The 22,884-nt window shown below is 37.6% G+C and overlaps 2 protein-coding genes across 2 annotated transcripts; both read right to left on the bottom strand.

Annotated features, from left to right (window-relative positions):
* Positions 1–427: 427 nt before the first annotated feature.
* On the bottom strand, positions 428–4,420 carry irf8 (interferon regulatory factor 8). Its single transcript, XM_085168077.1, has 9 exons — positions 4,249–4,420; positions 3,891–4,102; positions 3,328–3,511; positions 3,025–3,122; positions 2,723–2,780; positions 2,254–2,301; positions 1,732–2,124; positions 1,469–1,584; positions 428–1,295 (listed from the first exon to the last, which is right to left on the bottom strand). Exons 2-9 carry the CDS (start codon positions 4,059–4,061, stop codon positions 1,101–1,103), a joined length of 1,263 nt encoding a protein of 420 aa, XP_085024203.1. The 5' UTR covers positions 4,062–4,102; positions 4,249–4,420; the 3' UTR covers positions 428–1,100.
* A 1,365-nt stretch (positions 4,421–5,785) lies between these two features.
* On the bottom strand, positions 5,786–22,535 carry dusp22a (dual specificity phosphatase 22a). Its single transcript, XM_085168087.1, has 7 exons — positions 22,128–22,535; positions 21,339–21,372; positions 20,624–20,706; positions 19,199–19,248; positions 16,280–16,354; positions 15,895–16,066; positions 5,786–7,326 (listed from the first exon to the last, which is right to left on the bottom strand). The coding sequence occupies exons 1-7, from the start codon at positions 22,146–22,148 to the stop codon at positions 7,129–7,131; spliced, it is 633 nt and encodes a 210-aa protein (XP_085024213.1). The 5' UTR covers positions 22,149–22,535; the 3' UTR covers positions 5,786–7,128.
* Between the last annotated feature and the right edge of the window lie 349 nt (positions 22,536–22,884).

A 22,884-nucleotide genomic window follows, 5' to 3' on the forward strand; every position in this document is an offset into this window, starting at 1 on the left:
TAGGCCTGTGTGAGTAGGGCTTGAGTTCATACTAGTTATAAACTGTGAGTAGTTTGGACTACGTTTTTGTTCTCTACACTGGTAAGATTACCTCTCTTTCTATTTTCTCCATTTTGACAAACTGTCACTGAAATAGTGCTCCAAAAAATTAAGGAAATTCATTAAGTGCTTAGATTGTGCGTACTTTAGCTTGCAATACCAACCATTCCTGGACTACCAAGCATAGGGTAATAAAATGGAATCCCTGGTTTCATTACAGTATGCTTTGGGAATATGCTGGCATCATTTTAATACATATATCATTATTTCATGTAATTTCCTTGATCTGAACAACAGTACTTTCTCTACAGGTCATTTTTGTCAAAATAGAATAGTCCTTTTTAAACAACACATAAGTATGATTGTACACAAATGAATACAAATGTAGTTCAGTAAAAAAGGTTTTATTTGAAACACGGTCTACAAAAGGTTGAACTAAAGATCTATCATTTAAAAAGTCTGATAGTAAAACCTATCTTTCATTAAATGCCACTTTGCATCTAAAACTTTATGCAACTTTTATCAACTCAACACTTGATAAAATTTGGTTGTTTATTCAGCTGGTTGTCAAACAAGAAAGAAACTCAAAAAGTAAGAAAAAGATAGAATATCAAAAATAAAATTCAGTTTTGCAAACTAAATTGCTTTTATATATCAAACTGCTGCCATTTTGCAAAAAGACTTTGAATAGAAATCTTTATAGATACGAAAGATTTGTATCTATAAAGACTTGAGTTGTAGGAAATACAGTATTTGAACATGCATGAATATGCTACCTGTTCTCTTGAGTTGGATAATAAAAACATCTTACAAAAATGAATCAGACGTTAGGCAGAGTTATGCCCTGTATTTACACAAAAGTAAACATTACTTGTATAGAAAAATTTGTCAACTTTCTAATATGGAGCTTCAGCTTTAAAGTCTTACAGTCAAAGAAGAAATGTGCTCTTTCACGTTTGGCTCGCCAGCGTGTGTTAGAAAAGCAAAGAATGTTCTTCTTAAGTTCTGTATTCAGTTTAGAGCAAGCTGAAGAGCTCTTGTCAGGTATTACTGCTCACATCTTAGGCAGTGATTGGCATGTTGTCCCTGTAAGTTGTCCTTTGAGGAGCACTGTAGCTGCACAGATCCTGGTAGATGCGAGCCATCTGGTCAGTGGCCGCATCATCAGACATCTCTAGGTTTGGGTTGTTGCAATAAGGCTGGGCACGACGCATGTTCATTGTCTCAAGCACGTGCTGGCAGTTCACTGAAGTGATCTGCCATGAGGAGAAAAAAAACCCCAAAATATGATGTTTTTTGTTTTTTCTCAGAATAAAACCATAACTAGCTCTTGTTTAAAAACTATCGAGGCTCAAAAATAAAGTGATATTTCTAATGCTTTACTAGTCAGCACTCTGAGTGAGACATGTTATCATTTCACACGTCTTACCTGGACGATGATCAGTTTGTTTTTGGCACTGTTGTGATCATGCAACTCTTCTCCAAAACACAGAGTCACTGTTGGATCAGGAGCAGGAATCTGACCCTCCTGGTACAGCTGTAGAGCTGGAGCATATAAAACAAACGAACGGCTGTTTAGATAATCTTCGCAAATTATCAGTATCTAGTCTTACTTCCTTTAAGCGAAAGAAATAGAAAACAAAGCTGTATTTTTCTGTAAATCCAAAATATGGAACCAATATAGAGCCTCACCTTGAAGAAACCTTGCTGTATCAAAGATCTTGACAACAGCATCCCTGTCGAGTTTGCCAGGCATTGAGCCATATTGCGAGCCCACATCTCCCAATCCGCTCCAGAAGACACGGCTCTGGCACAGCCTTTTGATGTAGATGCCGTCTTGGTTTGCACGGACCAATACACCTCTCTCCAGGTGGCCCAGAAGCTTGCGCGTGACATAGCGCTGCCGTTCAAACTCAATGAGTTCAGCAGGAGGGAAATAAACACTCTGCATGCTGTCTGAACTGTAGAGGGCACCCCGACCCAGGGGATGTTGCGGAGAGATTCGGCATCCTTCAGGATGAGTCACCAGTGTGGAGTGCATCAGCTTTCCTCCATAGTAAAAACTGATCATCATTTGGCAGAGGGCTATAGAAGAAAACATTTGGTCAGATTCAGAAATGAAAACAAATACGTACAAATGTAACAAAAATATGGAAGCTGAAAGCTTGTTTACAAGTAGATGATATAAGGTCATGGATAACAATAAGCAAATACCTGAACTGAGACTGCTTGATGGCAAAGGTTCCTGATGCAGTGGGAAAGCTGTGAATTAGAGGAGGAAGAGGTGGGTTAAGGCCTTTTTTCAAGGCAGTGGACACAACCACAGTGTCATGTCTTTACTTTGCTGCGTCATCAGAAATGCCATTTCTCTATTACAATCTCACGAAGAAATAATCACAAGAGTCAGCAAAGTTTTACAGGATGTTAGTCAATTCTTCCATTGCAGAATTCAACAGTCAAGTAAATAACCTCCATTTAGCACCCACAAATGCAGAGACACTGAGTTTTCCGCTGGGGTTATTTTGTGAATAAATTCAAGCTTATGTCTCTCAAAAGTGGTGTCACAACAACAGTGTGATATATGAAGGCTGAGACAAAAGACCAAGTGACAAATTGCTGTGAATAGCTTCATTTAATCTAGCTGTGTGTTGCATTGTAAACTGGGTACAAAGTATAATCTTACCATTGACACTGCCCTGGGACCAATATTCTGGACTGGCTTGGATGCTACAACTTTCTTCCTGTAAAAGGACAATAATATAATAAGATGTTATCAAAAGCACCTTTGTACACAGCTGTGAAGAAGTGGGACGGTTTTCATGCTGAGTGTAACAAGCGTGAACCCCGTGAAGTGTGCGAAGTACTGCAGGAGACGGCACAGTGTGGTAAGAGGGAAAAAAAGTGACAAGAAAGCTAAGTGCATCTAAATATATGTGGGGGTGGGGTGGAATGAAAAAAAGATTTTAAAGTTAGACATCATCTCACCTCTTTAATGAGCTCTTCTAGCTCGGGGTTGCAGTCCATATCTGTGATCTCACCAGAGCTGGTGGTAGCTGTCACAGCCATCACTGAACTTTTGCCGTCTGTGGGTGAAAGAATAGTACACAATGAGTCGGTTCAAAGTGCATATACACTCTTTTAATTATTCACTGCTATAGGAACTACAGTCTATAATAAATATTTTGCTCTCAGTTCTAATCACAAATGAAAAAGTGATTTTGCTAACTGCTAGAGATAACAGAGTGTATTGTGAGATATGCCGTGTACTGTGAGATAACACAAACTCACGTTTTTGCTCTTCTTCTGGAACAATGCGGTACACTTTATAAGGCTCAGAAATATCAAGCTGTGACCTCTCAGTCACCTCCTCAAAGTCAGGGCTTTTATTCAGGGCGCAGCGAAGTCTGGTCTTCCATGTTGCAGGCTCAGCCTTGTCCCCCTCCTTATACTTGCCTTTAAACACAGCCCAGGCCTTGAGGATACAAAGAAAAGTATATGATTGTACTGGATTAAATCGTAAGACATGTACATCATTTTTGTAAACTCTTCTTGAGAAAGAAAGAAAAAAGAATAAATGAAAGAAAATCTAAGTTATATAGCTACACCACAATGCATTAAAATGTATCGACACTTCATAAGACAATAATTCTAAGTTAAAAATGCACAAAAAGGACAAAAAGAAAAAAAAGTGAAAAATTATTTTAATAGTCTAAATCACACAAAAGAATCAGACTTACAGTAAGAGGAGAAGTGTTGGACAGCTTTAAGAATCACACCAGTTCTGGTTTTAGCGCGCAAAAAAACAAAACAAAAAACAAAACAATCTTTAAATGGGGCAAAATGATACGAACCTTAAAAATGGATGCGTCTATTTCTTGGTTGTAATCCTGTTTTCCTGCGTGTTTCCATGGAATTCGGAACATAGTGCGGCTTTCATCCTCCCACAGGAGTCCAGAATACTGCGCACTTTGGATCTGCTCCATCAGCCACTGCTTCAGTCGCCGACCTCCCGTGTTTGACATCTTGATGGTGGAAACTCTCTTTTTAGATGGCGCGCTTATATCTATATGTGTAAAATGTCGCGTAAAGTTCGTTAAATAGTATACGTTAACTTTCTTTAAGATATTATGAAAATGTCTTATTCGAGCCGAAGCGTATAAAGCGCTATCGTCTTTTTAAAAAAGAGAGATTAAAATCAAAGGCACTTACAAATTGACAGGTAGATAAGCTCTTGGCACGGGGTTGTGATCTTGATAGAATGCGCACTGTCAGATTTAATCAAGTGAGCTCTCCGAAACGCATGCCTTTAAACTTTTTTGTGCCCCGTGTCATGAATGAATAAATCTGTGGTAGGATTTGACAACGCTGCCACACTCTGACCAATGACGAGTACTGACGCTTCAGTAAGACTGCCCATACCGGAAGACTTTTTCTTCTAACCGTGGGCATTTACAAGAAATGGCCTGACACAGACGATGGTTATAAAGTTACTGCCTACGCTAAAAGCTGCGTGGACGCGGCGCTATGAATAAACCCGTAAAGTCACAAGTTACCTTGTGCTTTGAGGGGATTTCTACTCTCCAGACCAAGGTACTATATCCCTTCTGCGCCCACTCATCCTCCGATGAGAAAGTTTAGAAGGTTGTGCAGGTAAAAGTGGTCAGCTGTCAGTGCGATGGTGAGGTGGACTGATTCCATGTGTCAGAGACACCTGGGAGATGTTACACTGTTAGCGTTATTTAAAATGATCGTGATTATATGTGAAATATTAAGCTCAAAACGGGGGACCGCAGCGTATTATTAAGACAAAACATTAACTATTATTTTTCCCAGTAAAAACATTTTCTGTTATTCTCTGTCCATCATGAAATCCCTGTGACATCATTTAGGGACTAGGGTGCCTGTTTATTACAGAAACTGACACTTACTGTCATATTTGAGCTAAGATTTCAAACAGAAACGTCAATCTGTTTCTCACTTTTATATGAACATAGGCTTATATGAATTTGTGTACACCAAAAATGTAGAATACAAAAAATAAAGTAGCAAGCTAATTAAATACTCGGTTCTTTGTGCACATGTAGAGTGATTTAAATAATTTCATCATCTGATAAAAAACAAGACTTGGGAGATGTAGTTGGGATTCAGTTATGGTAAAATGGTAAATGGCCGGTATTTGTATAGCGCTTTACACATCCAGTCATCCACCCATTCACACACACATTCACACACTGGTGATGGCAAGCTACATTGTAGCCACAGCCACCCTGGGGTGCACGGACAGTTCAATTCATTATACATGTCCTAACAGAAGGCTTCCAGTTAGCATTTTAATATTTTGCTGAACTGTAAGGTAGGTCTCTGGAAATCCTGTCAACAGTTAACCTGTCTGGACATGCCTATGTGATTACAAAAATCCCCCACCCTACTTGGTGTGTAAAGGAATATTAAGTAAATACACACTTTCAATGAGATACTGGTGTTTAGAGGAGGAAACTGGAAGCAACCCCACTGGCCCAGCAGGAACGAATTCCAAGGAAAGACTTACGCTTCACTTCTTGGAAGGCTGGCTTCATAATGTAATCCTTATTTTAGACTGATATTTGTTTCATTATGTAAAACAATGAAAACCTTAAGGAAAAAAATGAAACTCATTTCATTATTTTAACCATTCTAACGTTTTATCCTCAAATATCTCAAGCTAAATCTGCTTTTTATGCTTTACTATAAAGACAAAGACACACCGTTATCTTCATAGGGTGGATTTATTAACAATTGCATTTTTTCTCCATCACTGCATTTCATTATAAAACAAAACACCATAAATACACAATTAGGACAACAAACATTATCCACAAAACTATAAACAGAAATTCTTTAAAAATCTGTTTTGACACAGTAAAAAGATAACATCAGAGCTTCGGTAAAATCAGGAAGACTTTAACATTTGGACTACAGACATCCTGAATATGTAGTTATACTTTAAATTCAAATTCCCAAATTTAACCTGCTGTTAATAAACTTAAAGGAACATTTTGCCTTGTTTCCCATGTATTTTTAGGTGTCACTCATAGTGGTTTATTTGTAATGTCCACAGTGCGGTCTCCGTGTGTCAACCTACTTAAAAAGGTTTGGCTCTTCTTTAATCCTGTGTGCCTGGTGAGGGATAACTTAGTACCAGTCCTCTCAGCCCTGCAATGAATGCAATGAAGAAATAATTGCTGGGAACTGATAACAGTTTTCTTTTTAGCCTCACAATATTCTACTAGTTTATATAAAGATTTGTTTTGTTGTTTTGGTGTGGATTTCTGACACTAGATTTTGTAACAAATATTGGTACAAGTGGTGTGTACACAGCTTGGAATTTTCTCTACGATGAACCAAATGAAAGTGAAAGTGCTAACTATACTGAAAGAGCAGTATCCAACTATGTCAACATGAATACTGTAAATTACATAGGCAGTGATAAACTCATTGTTTTGTGATCTTTGTAGGTGGCTAGTACAATGATGTATGTTGCAGCTATTTATAGGTAGGATGAATGTAACAACAAATTTCATGCTGTCAAACCTACAAACACAAAAAGCAGTGCTGATTTGCAAACTTGTACGTATCAAATCAACCATCAGTTTAGTTTTAGATTTAACAGACTAGATATTTATATAACTATAGGCAAAATGTTCATTTAAGATGCCGTTAGTTGATTATGGCATTAAGGCTGCTGAGCTGAACATTGCAGGAGTCCATGTAGAAACAAAGGTCATCACTCATCATGGCTAAGGTGCTGAGGTGTTTAGAGTAAGGCGTCTGTGAGCACCAATACCCCTGTTTTGGTTGTAAGGGACTGTGGCAGGTACTGGTAGTGGTTATAGGTCTGTAGCACAATTCTAAATCAACCTCCATCTCTTCTTAAAAAACAGACGTGAATAAAGTAAAAGGTGCTCGATATTATCTTATGCTTTTAGAGTTGTATGAATACATGTAGGTTAGATATGACTGAGGGTTGATTTGGAAATGAGTACAGAATAGTGGGTACTGCCTATTTCCAGGCAGCAATGGGCACAAGTTTGGCATGACCAGACTTGTGTTTCAGCCGCTTCCTTCATCATCACCATCAGCATCAGCATTGGATCGCATAGATGGGTAGCCACTGACAGTTATCCAGCTGTGATCACCTCCCCTCTTCTGGCTCTGCTGTTGCTCTGTGTACTGGCTCAGCAGGGCAGCCACCTGCTCCTGGTCATTGAATGGACTGGGACGGAAACTTGACCGTAACCATACTCTGTACTGAAGATGAGAGGGGAAAGGAAAACAGTTAATTAAAATAACATTTTTTATGGTTAAGATCAAACTACATAATACAATTTTACATAACTCACTGCCATATATTTTATATACATGAAACAGGCAAATATTTCAAGCCTTATTTGTTTTATTTTTTTAATGACAATAATTCATAGCTTATAAAAATCAGAAATCCAGTATCTCAAATTAATAAAATTTTTCAAATTAAAAAAGAATTTACCATAAGAAATATCCAACTTCTGACAAGTACGTTCATTAATACACAAGACTTTACCACTAAATACTGCATCAGTGGAGTGTGGCATCGAAGCAATTAGCTTGTGGCACTGCTGAGGTGTTACTGAACACTTCGGCAGCGCCGCAAGCACGGCTTTAGCCTGTCTTTATTTTTGGTTCAGGTGTTTCTTGTCTTCCTCATAGTTTATCTGTGGGGTTAAGGTCAGACGTAATAGAGTTGGCTGGCCAGTCAAACATGGTAATGCCATGGTTACCAAACCATTTGGTAGCAGAGTCTTGATGCATGCTCAATCATCCATGTTCATCTGGAGCATTCGTCACTTAGATGAGTGACAAAATGTTTCTCCCACTAAAAACACTACATCTAGATGAATAGAATCAACTTTCTGGCATTTGGCATGAGACACTGTGGGCAGGTGATGAGTTCTGCTGGAAAAGGAAACCAGCATCACCATAAAGCTTGTCAGCAGATGTGTGCATGGAGTACTCTAAAAATCTGGTAGACAGCTGCACTGACTTTGACTGGACTAAGCACAAAAAGCACCAAAAGATAAAATGGCACCCCAAATCATCAGACTGTGGAAACTTCCCACTGGACTTCCAACACCTTGGATTCAGTGCCTCTGTGGTTTTTCTTCAGATTCTAGAACTTAAGTTCCCAAATAAACTTCTACTTTCACTTGAAAAGAGGATTTTGTCCCCCTGAGCAAAAGTCCAGTTCTTTTTCTCCTCAGCCACATAAGTCTCCTTTGATACTGTCTCTGATTCAGGATATGACTGATATTATGAATGTGACAGTTGTAGCTCCTTTGCCAAAGACTGTGCTTTGTTGGATCCTGATGCACTAACACCAGCCTCTGTCCACTCCTTGTGAAATTCACCCAATTTCTTGGCTCAACTTTACTCTCAAGGCTGTGGTCATCCCAGTTACTTTTCCTACCGCATTTTTCCCCCCCTCAGTCAGCTTACCATTAACATGCTTTCATGTAACACTCTGGGAACAGCAAGTTTTTTTTTTAACCAATGATTTCCTGTGGCTTGCCCTCCTTGGGGAGGGCGTTGATGATCATCTGGACAACTGTCAACTCAGCAGTCTTTCCCATGATTGTGGTTGCATGTATTGAACTAGACTGAGACATGCACAATATTTACACTGACTGAATAGTAATCTTCTGATTTTCATGAGCTTAAATCCATATCAACACAATTAAAACAGAAAAATTGCGATGTTTCACCATGTAATGAATTCAGGATATAGTAAACTTTACATTTTAAAATTAAGTTATTTGAAATAAAAAAAAAAAAACCCTTTTATAATATTACATTTTTTTTTTTAGATTTGCTAGTAGTGACTTTTTAGTATAACTGTATTCATACTGTAAGTTACAATAACAAATATATAACATAAATTGTCCTCCCCAAAATTCACAGATCTCCTTTAAACATAGTTGCCTCACACCACATCTACAGTGTCTTCAAACAGTACATTAGTCTGCTTAACATTGAGAAACAGGTGGATTATAAGCTATAAATACATATCCACCCAAGTTTCATTAGAGAACATGTCAAAAGAATAGTTTGAGTATTCATACCAAAAAGTTAAATTTACAGAAAGTAGTGCAAGTGCACTTGTTTCGTTTTTTTCATGGAAAATGCAACTCTCTTGTTCCTCTTTTTCTAAACCTACATGCAATTTGTGCAGCTTTGTGATCACATATATCTATATATAGATATATATCTATGTCACCAGAGATAAGAGTGTATTTTGAACCTTCTATGAAATATTTATATTATTTATATTTAAAGTATATTTTCATTTAATTTAAACTGTCTTATGTGTTTAAAAGGGAAGTGTGTGTGCTTGTGTGTGTATGTAAGTGAGAGCGCAAGAGAGAGTTGAATGAAAATTTGTGGCTGCACATTGATTAAAAAAAGTTTGTCGTTTCCTGATCCAATAACACTGAAGTGAACTCCTTCAAATGATTCTAGTTAGGGGTGGGCGATATATAGACTATATTCGATATATTGCAAGTTTTCCCATGTACGACGGTTAGAGTGGCTTTATCATAACCATCGAGTATAAATTTCCATGGCAATATTGAACTGTCTGCATGTAATTCACTGTGAGGTTTATTTTTCCCCCACATGCTGCAAATGCATCATTAATCAGCTCCTCCCAACCAAAAAATGTTCTACCTGGTACACATGCTCACCGCATGTGTGTTTATATACTACCAGGTAGCGAAAAATATGGCAACAGTGGGAATTTCAGAGGAGCGAGGGGATGAGACTCACTGTCATTTGTATTTCACAAGGAGGACGTTAAACAAAATGCAGTAATTTGCAAAATGTGCTGTAAAACTATTGCCGCAAAAGGTAGCGGTACCCCAAATTTTTCCCACCAGCTGAAAAGTCATTAATTGCAAAATGAACAATGTTTTAAAACTCTGCATGTCAATGTCTCCCTACACACCAAAGAAAATGTTAAATAAACCAGCTACGATACCTATGAATGTTCTTGGTCTAGGGTTGACCACAGAAAGAGTCTTACTGTGACAGTACTATCATATGTGAAAAACCTCTGTGATGGTTAAAAAATGGTTAAAATAAAACATTTCAATTCATCCAGATGTTTTTTGTATTCAAAGTTGGAAAAAAATATTGAATGGTTGATTTGAATGAGTATACCAGTGCAATTTCAGGCACTACATCCTTGAAAATAACACTTGTTTTTGGAGGTTATTTAAACATATCGTGATATATATATTGTGTATCGTGATATAACTTTAAAAAAAAAAAAAATCGCATTAGATTTTCCTCACATTGCCAAGGCCGAACTGTAGTACAGTTTATTGACTTTTCAGAGCTAGATATAAACACTAGAAGTCGCTAGAAGGGGTAGTTATCAATAAGTGTATTATATGCAGCAGAATTACTTTGCAGTAAACATTTAAACGTTTGTTTAATAAAAGGTCAAAAAGGGAGGTGCTGTAATGATGTCCAGGAATTATTCAATTATTTTGTGCAATACCTTACTCTTTAATGAAGTGAAAGTCTCCATCTTCCTAAAATTAGTACTGTCACACTCACCCTAAAAACCAAACAGAGCATGACTGACTCATAATGTTAACAGAACTGTAAAAAATAATAACAAATCACAGCAAAGATTTAAGATAAGCCATCAATAAACTCAGTCATATCCGAATCCTATGCAACACCTGCTCTTATCTGTCATTATACCATCTTGATAAAGAATATGAATCATGTCAGAAGTGTTTCACGTGGTGCACAAACTGAAAGTAGAAACTCATAAAATTGGTAGAAGCTCACCCAGTGAGGAATTGGTTCAAGTCATAACATTAGTAAATTCTGACAAGGTTCCAGTTTATTGCCCAACTTCACAATGAAGGCAACATGAAAGATCTGCACCTTTTTAAATTCATCATGCTACTCATAAGCAGATCGAACACCCACACAAACACGCTTTCCAATTGTCAGATTGTTCTTTTTGTAAATGGCAACTCAGTGATCCAGTTACAAGCGAGCATTTAGCTGGGTTACAATATTATGATCTGTAGCAAATTTATAGATAAATTTAAGGCTTTTTAGAGAAATTGAAATTTAAAAAGCCTGGAGCTTTTTTGCTTCATTCAGTTTCAGGAACTTGCTTTTCTAACCTTTGTTGAACTTTTACAGAATGTCTGCAGACTACAAAGCTTTAGTCCCTATGTATATTACACTGTATCTCACATGCACTGCAACCATGACCATTGATACACAATGTTGCTAGAGCTGTATTGAAGACATTGCTGAATTCAGATTCTTCACTTTCTATCTGAGACACATGTGGGAAAATCACAAATACACAAAACCTATTTCCCTTTAAATCCTCGAAGTCAATGCAAAGTCTACAAATAATGACCATTTTTTTCCAGTCATGTTATTTTGCAAGATGCTGACAGTAATGGTTAAACACGTGATGAGCAGTACCGAGCTAATGCAATCCCAGCAAACCCCCTACAGTTCCCCTTCTGTGTGCAACGACTACTTAAGTGCCAATGGAATGGAATCACACAGTTAGAGCTATCGCTAAATAAATTAAGTAAAATTATGCAAAATGTTTAAGCCAGTGTTTGAAATATTATATATAATTATATATATAATATATAAAATATTATATTATATTATTAATATATATAATAAATAAATTATTATTAAAACACTTTACAGTAACATTACCAATAAATTAGAAATGTATGGTTAATTAAACAAATTAGTTTTTACTATTAAACTAATGGTAGAAAGTTTGGGAACAACTGAAGTAATCTAAACTTATCTGGTTAATAACTGTTGTTTGAAACATGTTTTGGATAGTTATAATGTAAACATGCAACTGATACTTGGAATACTTGTTTTAAAGAATATACTGGCGGGTAGGGTGGCAGTGGTTTAAATCACAAAACTGTGAACCTGGAGACCACAGTTTGTGTCCTGTTTCATGAACTGTTTAATTTCATTTTCACTTTTGTTTACTTGGGCTTTGTCTTGCTTTTGGTTAGGCGTAGGCACCAAGATAAGTCAGGTTTACAAAAAGATGAGATTTTCTGTTAAATTCAAGTTAGGAGAAGGACCACTCTTAATGTTGCCAACAAGCATCCACCACATGGCTGAAGCTAAAGGAAACCATGGATATATTTGAGACTTGCTTTAAATACACGACCATACTTACCTGGAAATATTTTCTAGAACAGACCATACAATAGGAAGTTAAAATTCAGATTTAAAGGGGACCTATTATGGTAGTTTCCATTGCCATGTTTTTATTTCTGGACTATGTGGACTTTATCTGATTTTTTAAAAATGATTATCTTCTTCTAAACTTTGGTGCAGTTTCTTAGTTCCCACTGTATTTGGACAGTTGACTCAAAGGCTGGCGAAACAAGCCATCCTTAAGCTGCGAAAACAGAAAAAACCCATCTGAGAAATTGCTACAATATTAGGAGTGGCCAAATCTACAGTTTGGTAAATCCTGAAAAAGAAAGAAAGCACTAGTGAACTCAGACATCCACAGAAGACAACAGTAGTGGATGATCGCAGAATCATTTTCATGGTGAAGAGCAAACCAAGTGAACAACACTCTCCAGGAGGTAGGCGACATTCAAGTCCACCATAAAAAAATAAAAAAAGACTGCATGAAATTAAATACAGAGGGTTCACAGCAAGGTGCTAGCCACTCATAAGCCTCAAGAATAGAAAGGCTAGATTGAGAAAAAAAAAACCATCTAAAAAAGCCAGCGCAGTTCTGAAAAAAACATTCTTTGGACACATGAAACCAAGATCAACCTCTACTGGAATGATGGCAAGAAAAAAAAGGTATAGAGAACATTATAAGAACAGCTCATGATCCAAAGTATACCACATCATCTGTAAAACACGGCGGAAGCAGCATGATGGCTTGGGCATGCATAGCTGCCAGTGGCACTGGGACACTAGTGTTTACTGATGATGTCTGTGAAGGTTCTCAGTCATCCAGGTCATCATAATCTAAGGAGCTTGGAAAGAAAAGCGTCTGGACTTGTTGCTTGAAGATGTTTCACCTCTCATCTGAGAAGCTTCTTCAGTTCTAGGGTCAAAATGTGGAGAGTTCCAGATTTAAGCCCTACGGGAGTGTCCCCCCAAGAGGGACCTCTACCTAATCACACGACCCAAGGTGTGAAAATGAGTGTAGGTCATAATCAGCCAAGGTTTCGGGTGAGCTCATTGTGAAACCTAGCCCCACCCTATCATGTGATTTCCTGAGGTCAAATGGCCCAGGATGTGAGTGGGCATTAAGGTGTCTTATTGATGATGTGACACAGTACAGAAGCAGCTGAATTAATTTTGGGGGTGTTCAGTGACGTACTGTCTGCTCAAATCCAGCTAAATGCAGCCAAATTGATTGGGCGGCATTTCATAATACAATGACAAAGGACAATGACGCAAAACATACAGCCAAAGCAACCCAGGAGTTTATTAAAGCAAAGAAGTGGAATATTTTTGAATGGCCAAGTCAGTCACCTGATCTTAAGCACAATAAACATGCATTTCACTTGTTGTAGACTAAACTTTAGACAGAAAGGCCCACAAACAAACAGCAACTAAAAGACGCTGCAGTAAAGGCCTGGCAGAGCATTAAAAAGGAAGAAATCCAGCATCTGATGATGTCCATGAGTTCGAGACTTCAGGCTATCATTGCCAGCAAAGGGTTTTCAACCAAGTATTTGAAATGAACATTTCAATTTTAGTTTTTCAATTTCTCCAATTGCCCTTGAAATGAAGGGAGTGTGTTAAAAATGCTTTAGTTCCTCTTTTTTTTTTGTTCAAACCACCAAATTAAAGCTGAAAGTTTGCACTTCGACTGCATCTGAGTTGTTTTATTTAAAATTTATAGTGGTAAGTCCTTTAGTTGGTTACGAGAGGTGTAGAAGTGTGTCATGGGAATTAGGTCCTGGATCAATTTCAAGTTGTCCATAGAATCTACCAAACAAAGGCTCACAGCTCTGGACAGGGGCCATGGGAATAAATGGCATTTTCTCCCAAAACCTATCCAGGGTACACTCTCAGCTGCAAGTACAATAGTATGAGGGCAAATCCAGGCAGAGCTTAAAAGGAGCAATAGTGAAAGAACATCTTAGAGAGAAAGGTGTCACACAACACCAGCCTAAGAGCAGACCAAAGCAACCTTTCAGAACAAAAAACATTCAATAACAAGTCTCCAGAATGAAGACCTGAATAGGATCAGGACCTTACATCCAAACGTACTGGGTAAAGAAGCTAACTGCACTTCACAAAAGCCTGGCAAAAAACAAATAAGTGGGATGCTAACAGCAGGTGTTCATCCAGGTGTTCAGACTGGCTAAGACCAGGTAATCAAAGCACCATCTACTGGTTGATAGAGCAAAACATCAAGACTCTAAGAACAGTAGTCCAACCTGAGTATGGCTTGGAATGATGAGAAGAAAGTCTAAAACTCAGTAATCTACACATTGGAAGTACCTCCATGAAGTAAAAAAAAAAAAAGATGATCAGAAGCCAGCTCAATAGAGGGAATAAGATGTAAGATATTATAATACACATGCTTTATTGGTCATCAGCTACCCATCTGGAAGAATAAGCTGGCCACAGAAGGACATGGATGCCACTCATGATCGATGTGCAACTTGTTAAGAAACATTTAACTAAATATTAGTCTGGGTGTATGTATATATTTGAGCATGTATTTTTACTTTTGATCCTGTATGAATTAGACAAAATCTAAAATAACTTCAAACTTGTGCACCCACTTCTTGTTTTTTTAAAGTTACTGAAGATGTATGCTGCATAATGATTCCACCCAATTAAAACCCAAAATTATAATGACATTTATGCCCATGATGAGTGGATGTAAACTCAACAACAAACTTATGCATATATGTATTTATATATAAGAAAAAAGCAAGGTAATATCTGTAAGTGCATGAATCAAAACTAAAAACATTACAGGAATGTTTTTTTTAAATGTGTGATCACAGATTAGGTATTCTAAAAGTTAAAACAGCTATGCAAACCTGTGAAGCTGCTGGTGGCAAAAACAAAACAAAACACAAGCAACTTTTTAGAAAGGTGAGAAATGCAGAGATGATCCTCCTTGATGTGCAGCAGAGGAGCATTAGAAACCCTTGCTGTGAGTTCTGAACATAAGTTAGTACTAAGATGTGTTAGTGATCGAATCCAATATTAAGAACTTATGTACTATTTTAAAGACTGGATTACTCATTGACAAAATGAGTAATTGGCTTGTGTGTACAAAAGACCATTATTCCATTGTGATATTAAAATATTTGAGGGTTTGTAAACCATTGCATATAACAGAAGATGATCGTGTGTGCTGGTTTAGTTTTCCAGTTGTAAATCTCAGATCTGTCATTTCAAACGAATACTTCTTGTCCTCAACAAGAATTACAAGCAATTTTAAAAAAAAAGAAAGAATATAAATAGGTATGCATCAGTTGAACAGATTAACAGTTGCCAGACTCACCACAGACTGCCTGTGCTGTGTAATGGTGTATGTATCATATCCTGTGTGCATGTACGTGTGTGGGTCTGTATCACAAATAACAGAGCACAAGAGTTTCTACAGAATGCCAGTATACCACAAAGCTACTGCTAGAAAAAGCACTTTAAAATTTGACTTTAAGCTGAAACACTGAAGTAGTAAAAGGGAATTGGATGCATTCTGTAGGTAGTGTACAGTGTGTGTGCATTCATGTCTTCTCTGTTTCTTTGCATGTTTACCTCTGAGACTTGTGTAGTCTGGTACTCCTGCAGCTGCTGCTGGAAGCCATAGTTTGGCCCAACAAAGGAACGAACAGCTTTGACAGCAGACAGACACTCCTCCCAGCTATAGTGGGTGACAGTCATCAGGTAGGCCACTACCATGGTAGTGCTCCTTGATACACCTGCAAGGCTGCAAGAACACAAAGGACATTTGGCTTATTTGGTTCTTTTCATTACGCAGCTGGATGTTTAATACCTTACTTCCTACGGTTAACTGGTAAAAAAAATGGGACAGGCCACAAACCATCAGGAAAAAATGTCATGTTGACTGTGAAAGTACCTAAAAAAGACGGCTGATCTTTTCTGGTTTTGAGTAGGAAGCTGGCTGGATGTAAATACCTACCAGTGAACTAGACAAGATCCACCATTCAAGCGACATTCATGGATGAAGCTAATGCACTCTTTAAAATGCTGCAGTCTGGAAAGACATAAAAAAGCACAGTAAAGTTTTCTGAGTCAATATAGTATTGCTCATCAAACAGAAAACAACAGTTCACTTTTACTAAGGTCATAGTAACATTTAAGGAGTGTAAAGCTAAAAATGGAATACACATTATAGGATATGAAAAAGGCCACCTTGAACTGAAACTGTGTTAAAGGCCCAAACATTGTGGTTCCATACAGGTTGTTAAAACCATAATAATATACTAAGATTAGCTGTAGAAACTACAGATTACTCTCAGATTTAGAGATAAGTTCATAAATATGTGAGGTAGTTTTGACAGATTTATGTTATATCTCAGAAACAGGAGAACATACTGTGGTGTGTTTTTTTCCCCCTTCAGCTACTCCAAGCTGTCATGTGAGAAAGAGGTTGGGTATGCTCAAACAGAGAGTCTGTGGTCGACCAGAGCACAGACAGTAGGGACAGACAAGGGAAGTAAATGCCGTCATTTTGTCTTAACTGCAAAATTTGGTCTTTTTCCAGCGCTGGGTTACTCAGTGCGAACAGAATAACACCAAAAATACAGCAAATGCCATTTCATGGGTAAATTTAGAAAATAAATCACCACTAATTGTAAGATCGCAAAAAATCCACACAAAACATCTTCCAATATAAACCAGCATAATGCAATGCTATTGCTCCTTAAATATCCTCCTTATACACTGTCAGGAAACACTGCTGGTGTTTTGCATAATCAAGAATTGCATGGCTGATAGCGCTGTCTCCTGAGGAGCAGATGCTGGTTACTCAATAGCAGACAGGGTAACAGACTGGGGCTAAAATAGACTGTCACTTTACTTTTTTCCTCCTTCCTGAGATCCAAACTCTTCTTTAAAAGATGTCTCCTCAGCACTTTGTTCTGTCATCCTAGCACAGAAGTTTCCGGCAGTCTTGTTTAATATGCAGAAAACTAAGTTGTGACAAACAGTTACGGTTAAGTAGAACTGAATAGAAAATGACTGTGAGGAGAACACTGGAACAAAAATAGTCCTCTAGCAACAAAAAGCTGTTAGATTACTGTATGTTTAACATGCAAAATGAGCTTCTGCATTTCTATGGTGATTTTTAAAAATATAATTATATTAATATGCCTAAAACAACAACAACAACAACAACAACAAAAAATCATTTTTTTAAAAAGAGCTTCAAAGCACATCACGTTGATGCAAATGCAAAAGTTTACACCTTCATGCTCTATGCACACTAACAGACTTTCTCAGAGAAGGTTCAAAAAAAAGGGGAACCCCTGGCTCTCTACAAATATCTACATACATTGTTAGCAACTATATAAATAACATTTAATGCCATTTCAATTAAGCACTTGCTGTCTTGGGTGTGAATTCCTCATAGCATTCTCTGTCTTCAGTGTGAATTTCACAAAACACTGACATCACAAAATGCACAGAAGCTTAAATAGGTTTAATCTGCTTGCTAGCTGCTAGATACATTTATTGTTTTATGCTCCTTGTTGTCTGCTGCACGAATAACAATAAAAAGGGCTGTTTCTGCAGTCTGACCACAGTTTTGCTGTATTAGTATTATTTCTGTGATTTAGGACATAGGTCTAAGATTTGCTGTCACTTTAGTTTTCTTTTGTATAGTATGTGATGATTCCTAGCGAGGAAGTATCTAAACACATCAACCTTAATCCTTTTCTGCTGAACTGAAGCAATCATAGAGGTGAAGGTTTTTCAGAAAGCTTTAAACTTTTACAAAATCCATGTGAGACAGTTTCTGCTGTGTACCATCACCATGTAACAGAGGCCATCACATGTAATGACAGGGGCCCCTAGATCATGGCATGCATGGTGGGGCGGCAGTTGGCCTCACCCTCCCATCACTCAGACCAGTGATTGTGACAGAGGGGGTTTATTAAAGCCCTGGGTGGTCGATGCAAACAGCCAGATGTCACACTTAGGTTTCCTTCCTCTGCTGCCTGAGGGAAGGACGCTTGATTGCGACAGTGGAGGTCAGACATCTCCAGCCCAACAATCATCAACTTCCAACCAGCCACTAAACCTCAGTTCTCACTAAGTTACATTTGACTCAGTTCTACTTTTTTTACAAACTAAAGCAAATAAAGTTCCCTTCAAATCAAGGAGAGGTTGAATAACTGTGGAGCTCAAAGTAACGCTGAGATTTTTTGACCCAACAAGGTAAAGTCTTTGACATAATGTACTAGAGATTTATCAAATTCCTACTAATGTCCCACTTGTACCTATGCATGAACCCTGACTAACCACGTAGGGCACTAGTGCAGACATAACAACGTAATTCCTCTCCAACGCCAATAAAGACCTTAAAGTAAGCCATCAACCAGGGTCATATGACACTAAAGTTTAATGCTTAAACTCCAACTGAATAATGGCTCTTTACTGTCCCCTCAGTCCATGCTTCAAACTTAAAGCAACAAGGGATGTGTGAGGTCAAAGACTGCTATGACTAATGTGTCGTGTTAGCGGCAGCTCCCAGAGCAGCAACAAGTCAGACTCTGGATGAACAGTGACACATTAAACATACTTACTCATCTGTTATTTTTTCACTTAACCTTTCTCTCACAAGCACGTGAAAAAATAAAAACCCTCTTTTGCTCAGTCTTTAGGAACAGGATGAAATGAAGTGAATATTAAATAACTTTAACCTATCATTAGATGGCTGTAACTCCTATGTATGACTACTGTTTGAGTTACTGCTCTTCTCCTCTCCTATAAATAGTCTACTGCATACATTTTGAAATTTGCAAAGGAACCAAGACACACTAGAGGGTGAAAAAGAATCCACCAATGTTTTTAAACCTTCATGTACGCGTTTACTCACAGGTTCTGGCTGGAAGCATCAGCTGCATGAATGCAAAGGTATGTCATGTCCTGCAAAACATTAGTGAAAAATGTTAGGAGACAGGCAACTAAATATTGGACAAGTTGTGTAATACTAATAAAAAGACACTCAAGTGAATTAGTGACATGATGTGGTAGCATCTCAAAAACAAAGTGTCTTCAAAAGAAATTCAGCGCTTTGTGAAAGACTAAGAATAGTTTCCCAGATTACAATTTTAAGTATTTGAGATTTCATCACATATGGTGTATAATATTATTTAAAAAATGACATTATTATAAATTAAAAAGAAATTACTGGATGCAAAAACAAGCTTAAAACCAGTTAAAACCACAGTTGGCATGGAGCCCCAACAAGTTTGTTGTACATGTACAATGACAGCAAAGAGCTATTGCAATCTACTTTATTCTATGAAGAGGAGACAAGAGGGACTTTGTTGTTTATTATCACAGCACGTTTCAAACCCCAATGACCTTTGATGTCATAGGCAACATAGTAATGCTGAACAATATAAATTGTGTATTAACATAAGCTGCCAAAGCTTTCTGCATTTAAAATAAGCATGTCTTGAGTAGTACAAGCGTCTCTGTGTTCAACTGACTTTGATATTTTTGTGGCAGATTACAAAAAAATCTGCCATAACAATACAACAAAGGGGGCTCCAAACTGACAGAAGCTAAATTTATACGTAAAAAGAAATTATAGCAATGGGTGTCCTTAGTTTCTAAACGTTTACAGGTTTGTATTAAAATAGGAAGCAGCACGCACGGTAGTAAACACGTCCCTTTTCTGGAAGATATTGCTGGAATCAATTTCAAAATAAGCATACATTTATTTTTAATATTTCTTCTGTTTTATTTGTACAATTTTCAGTTAATATATATGAGGTATGGGGTTTTATTGAATTTTGTTTTTGTTTAGAAAACATTGTAACCTTTTGTCAGTCTGGTTGTACATCAATATCTAATGTGTTCCCCTGGTCTTGGTCAGTGTCCAACACTCAAAACAATGCATTTACAGTAAGCAGTGTGTGAAACCAGAGACAATGTGAAACTTACAGAGATATACTGCGGTGGTGAATATCGGTGTTCTAAATCATATTTCTCACACTTAACCTTTTTCTTTACCAGAGTAAAAAAAAGTTCACAGTTTTACACATCATAAGATTCTGTCTTTTAATACACATGAACCTCATAATTTATCTGTCAATCTCAGTCTCAAAACTTCAAAGCAATCCAACCATAACTCATCACCACCCCCAGATGGCTGAAAGCACAAATTACATTATTAACATTGCATGCATGACCTTAAAAAAAAAAAAAAAACCACCAGGTAAGATTTTCCACAGAAAGTAGCAGTTTTTAATCATAATACATCCAGAAATACTAACCATGATTTCCCACTAACCTCAAACACCGGTTTTGCATTGTTGTACACAGACAGGATGTGTGTGATGCCATTCTTAGATAAACTTTCTCTGTTTTCTGAATCTGTGACAAGGAGAGAGGGAAACATATCTCAACAGGTCCTTTGGTATGAATCTTACACAAACAATCATGACTTTGACCAGTTACAAGCAGCTACAGAAGCAGGTCTGTGAGTAGTTTGTTATTCTGCAACATTACTTAGTACAGATGGGCAAATGGTCACTTGTCCCTGTCATTTTAGCTATATTTAGCCATTATACTCTTACCGTCATCAAGGCAGCTAAAGTTAGAATGTTCCAAATGCCATATTAACTTGAGGAGGTTGCATCGGACTAGAGTGAAACACAAGGCTCTGGATTGTTATTTTAGTTTTTATGCCACACATTGTAGCAGTTTAATTTTCTTGTGGGCGACACTTTACAATATTACATTATTTTACTCTTTAAGCTACAAATATATGTGCTTAAAAGGGAGGGCTTATGTTAAAAATATGCTTTCACCTTTTCATATAGAAGATTAAGTTATGTTGAGTTAAAATTCCACTAATTAAACATTATTTGAGAATTAATGATAATATGTAAAGTGTGCTCAGAGCAAAATATTGTACTCTAATGCTACACCGAACACCTGGCCCAACTGGGCTTTCTATACTGTATGTAATTAAAGCAACAAATCTACATACATGTTTGTCTTACCTCTTATATTCCCAAGGTAGAGTCCATCAACAACCTGTGAAGGAGCAGTCACAGACATGTTGCACTTAGATGTTCATTACAATTCAGCTTCAAGAACCTCGCATGAAAAGAACAAATGTTCTGGTTCGAGCCAGATTGGATTTAAAGCTTAAGGCTTAAGATCCTACTGGAGCTACGAGCAAAGGAAACGTTCCTTATGGCCATACAAGGCTTGAAGCAATGATGCATGGTTATCTGAATGATGTGATGGATGGCAAACGGCCACTGAGTGTTACTGTACAGCTTTGGTACTATACCTATGGAACAATAGCTGTATGAAGGTAATGAAGTGCTGGATTGATTCTAATGAAGTATCTCACTACAGTACCTGAACACTGTTGTGGCAGTTCAAAATAGACGCAAATGACAATTTCAGTTTTAGGAAGAAATCAATATAAACAATCTTACTTTTTAATAAAAGCAACATGAGTTAGAGTTTTCTTTTTAGGAGGACCCTTTTAACTGTCAATTAACAATGACAGTGCAATATCACAGCATCAAAACATGACATGCAGACACAGACATTTAACATAAGGTTGTCAAACAACAGTATTATAGGTTAGAGTCTAGCACAGGAGCCCTGGCTTGGATTCAAATTTTGGTTTTTTTGACAGGGCAGAGCGTGTCACGTGATTGACTAGCGACCAGTGATTGGCGCCTGCGTTTACCAGAATCGCTTTGGACTTTTAACCATCAAAAACACCCCCAAACAGCATAATGACATGACATAAACAACAACAGCAAACCTACCTTATTCATTCCGTTGCCCATGGTATCCCTGGAACAGTCTGCGGTTAGCTAAAAGGCTTTAATGCGTTGAAGAGCTAGGATATGGACTTTGAATCCAAAATGCGAGGTTAGCCTGTGTGACTGGACTGACTCTTTAAGCGGTTAAATAACCTTCGCTTCAGACGCTACTTTTGCATATTTAACAGCATTATTAGATTAAACTGCTATAAAAACCACTTGTAATTGTGTTAGCTTTGACCTCGTTTCAGCCCCAACAACAGTTCCATCATGCTGTGTCGTCTTCCGGATTGTTTTGACGTGAAGTGGGTGCAGCTGCGGGTTCATCCGGCGTGTGACATCACAGCATGTTGCAGGCGACACAACAACTGTGCTTTCTCATCTTACACCTTCAGGGGGAAGCTAGAGATAAAGTCACAATCAGACCTAGTATACAGTATAAGATTTAAACGTAATTTTATGAGGAACACAGAAAACCCATAGTTATCCCTGCAATTTCGCCTCAGCCCCAGCTGGATTTGAACATTTTTCGTAATCTAACCCTGTGTGGTTGTTTAGTCTTTAATGTTAACCCTCTATGGTATGCTGATGCCTTAAGTCAGCAAATAACATTTTTGGTGATTATTATTATTTTTGTGACACAAGACACCTCCGTGTTTAGCTAATTAACGAGTAGATGAGGTTTTGATCTTTGATCTGGGGGTGGAGCAATCCTTTCCGGGGCCAAGACACAGCTTATAGTGCTAGCTGCTGCTAAGTA

The sequence above is a fragment of the Neolamprologus multifasciatus genome, chromosome 1 (assembly GCF_963576455.1).
Source record: "Neolamprologus multifasciatus chromosome 1, fNeoMul1.2, whole genome shotgun sequence".
NCBI classification, from domain to species: Eukaryota; Metazoa; Chordata; class Actinopteri; order Cichliformes; family Cichlidae; genus Neolamprologus; species Neolamprologus multifasciatus.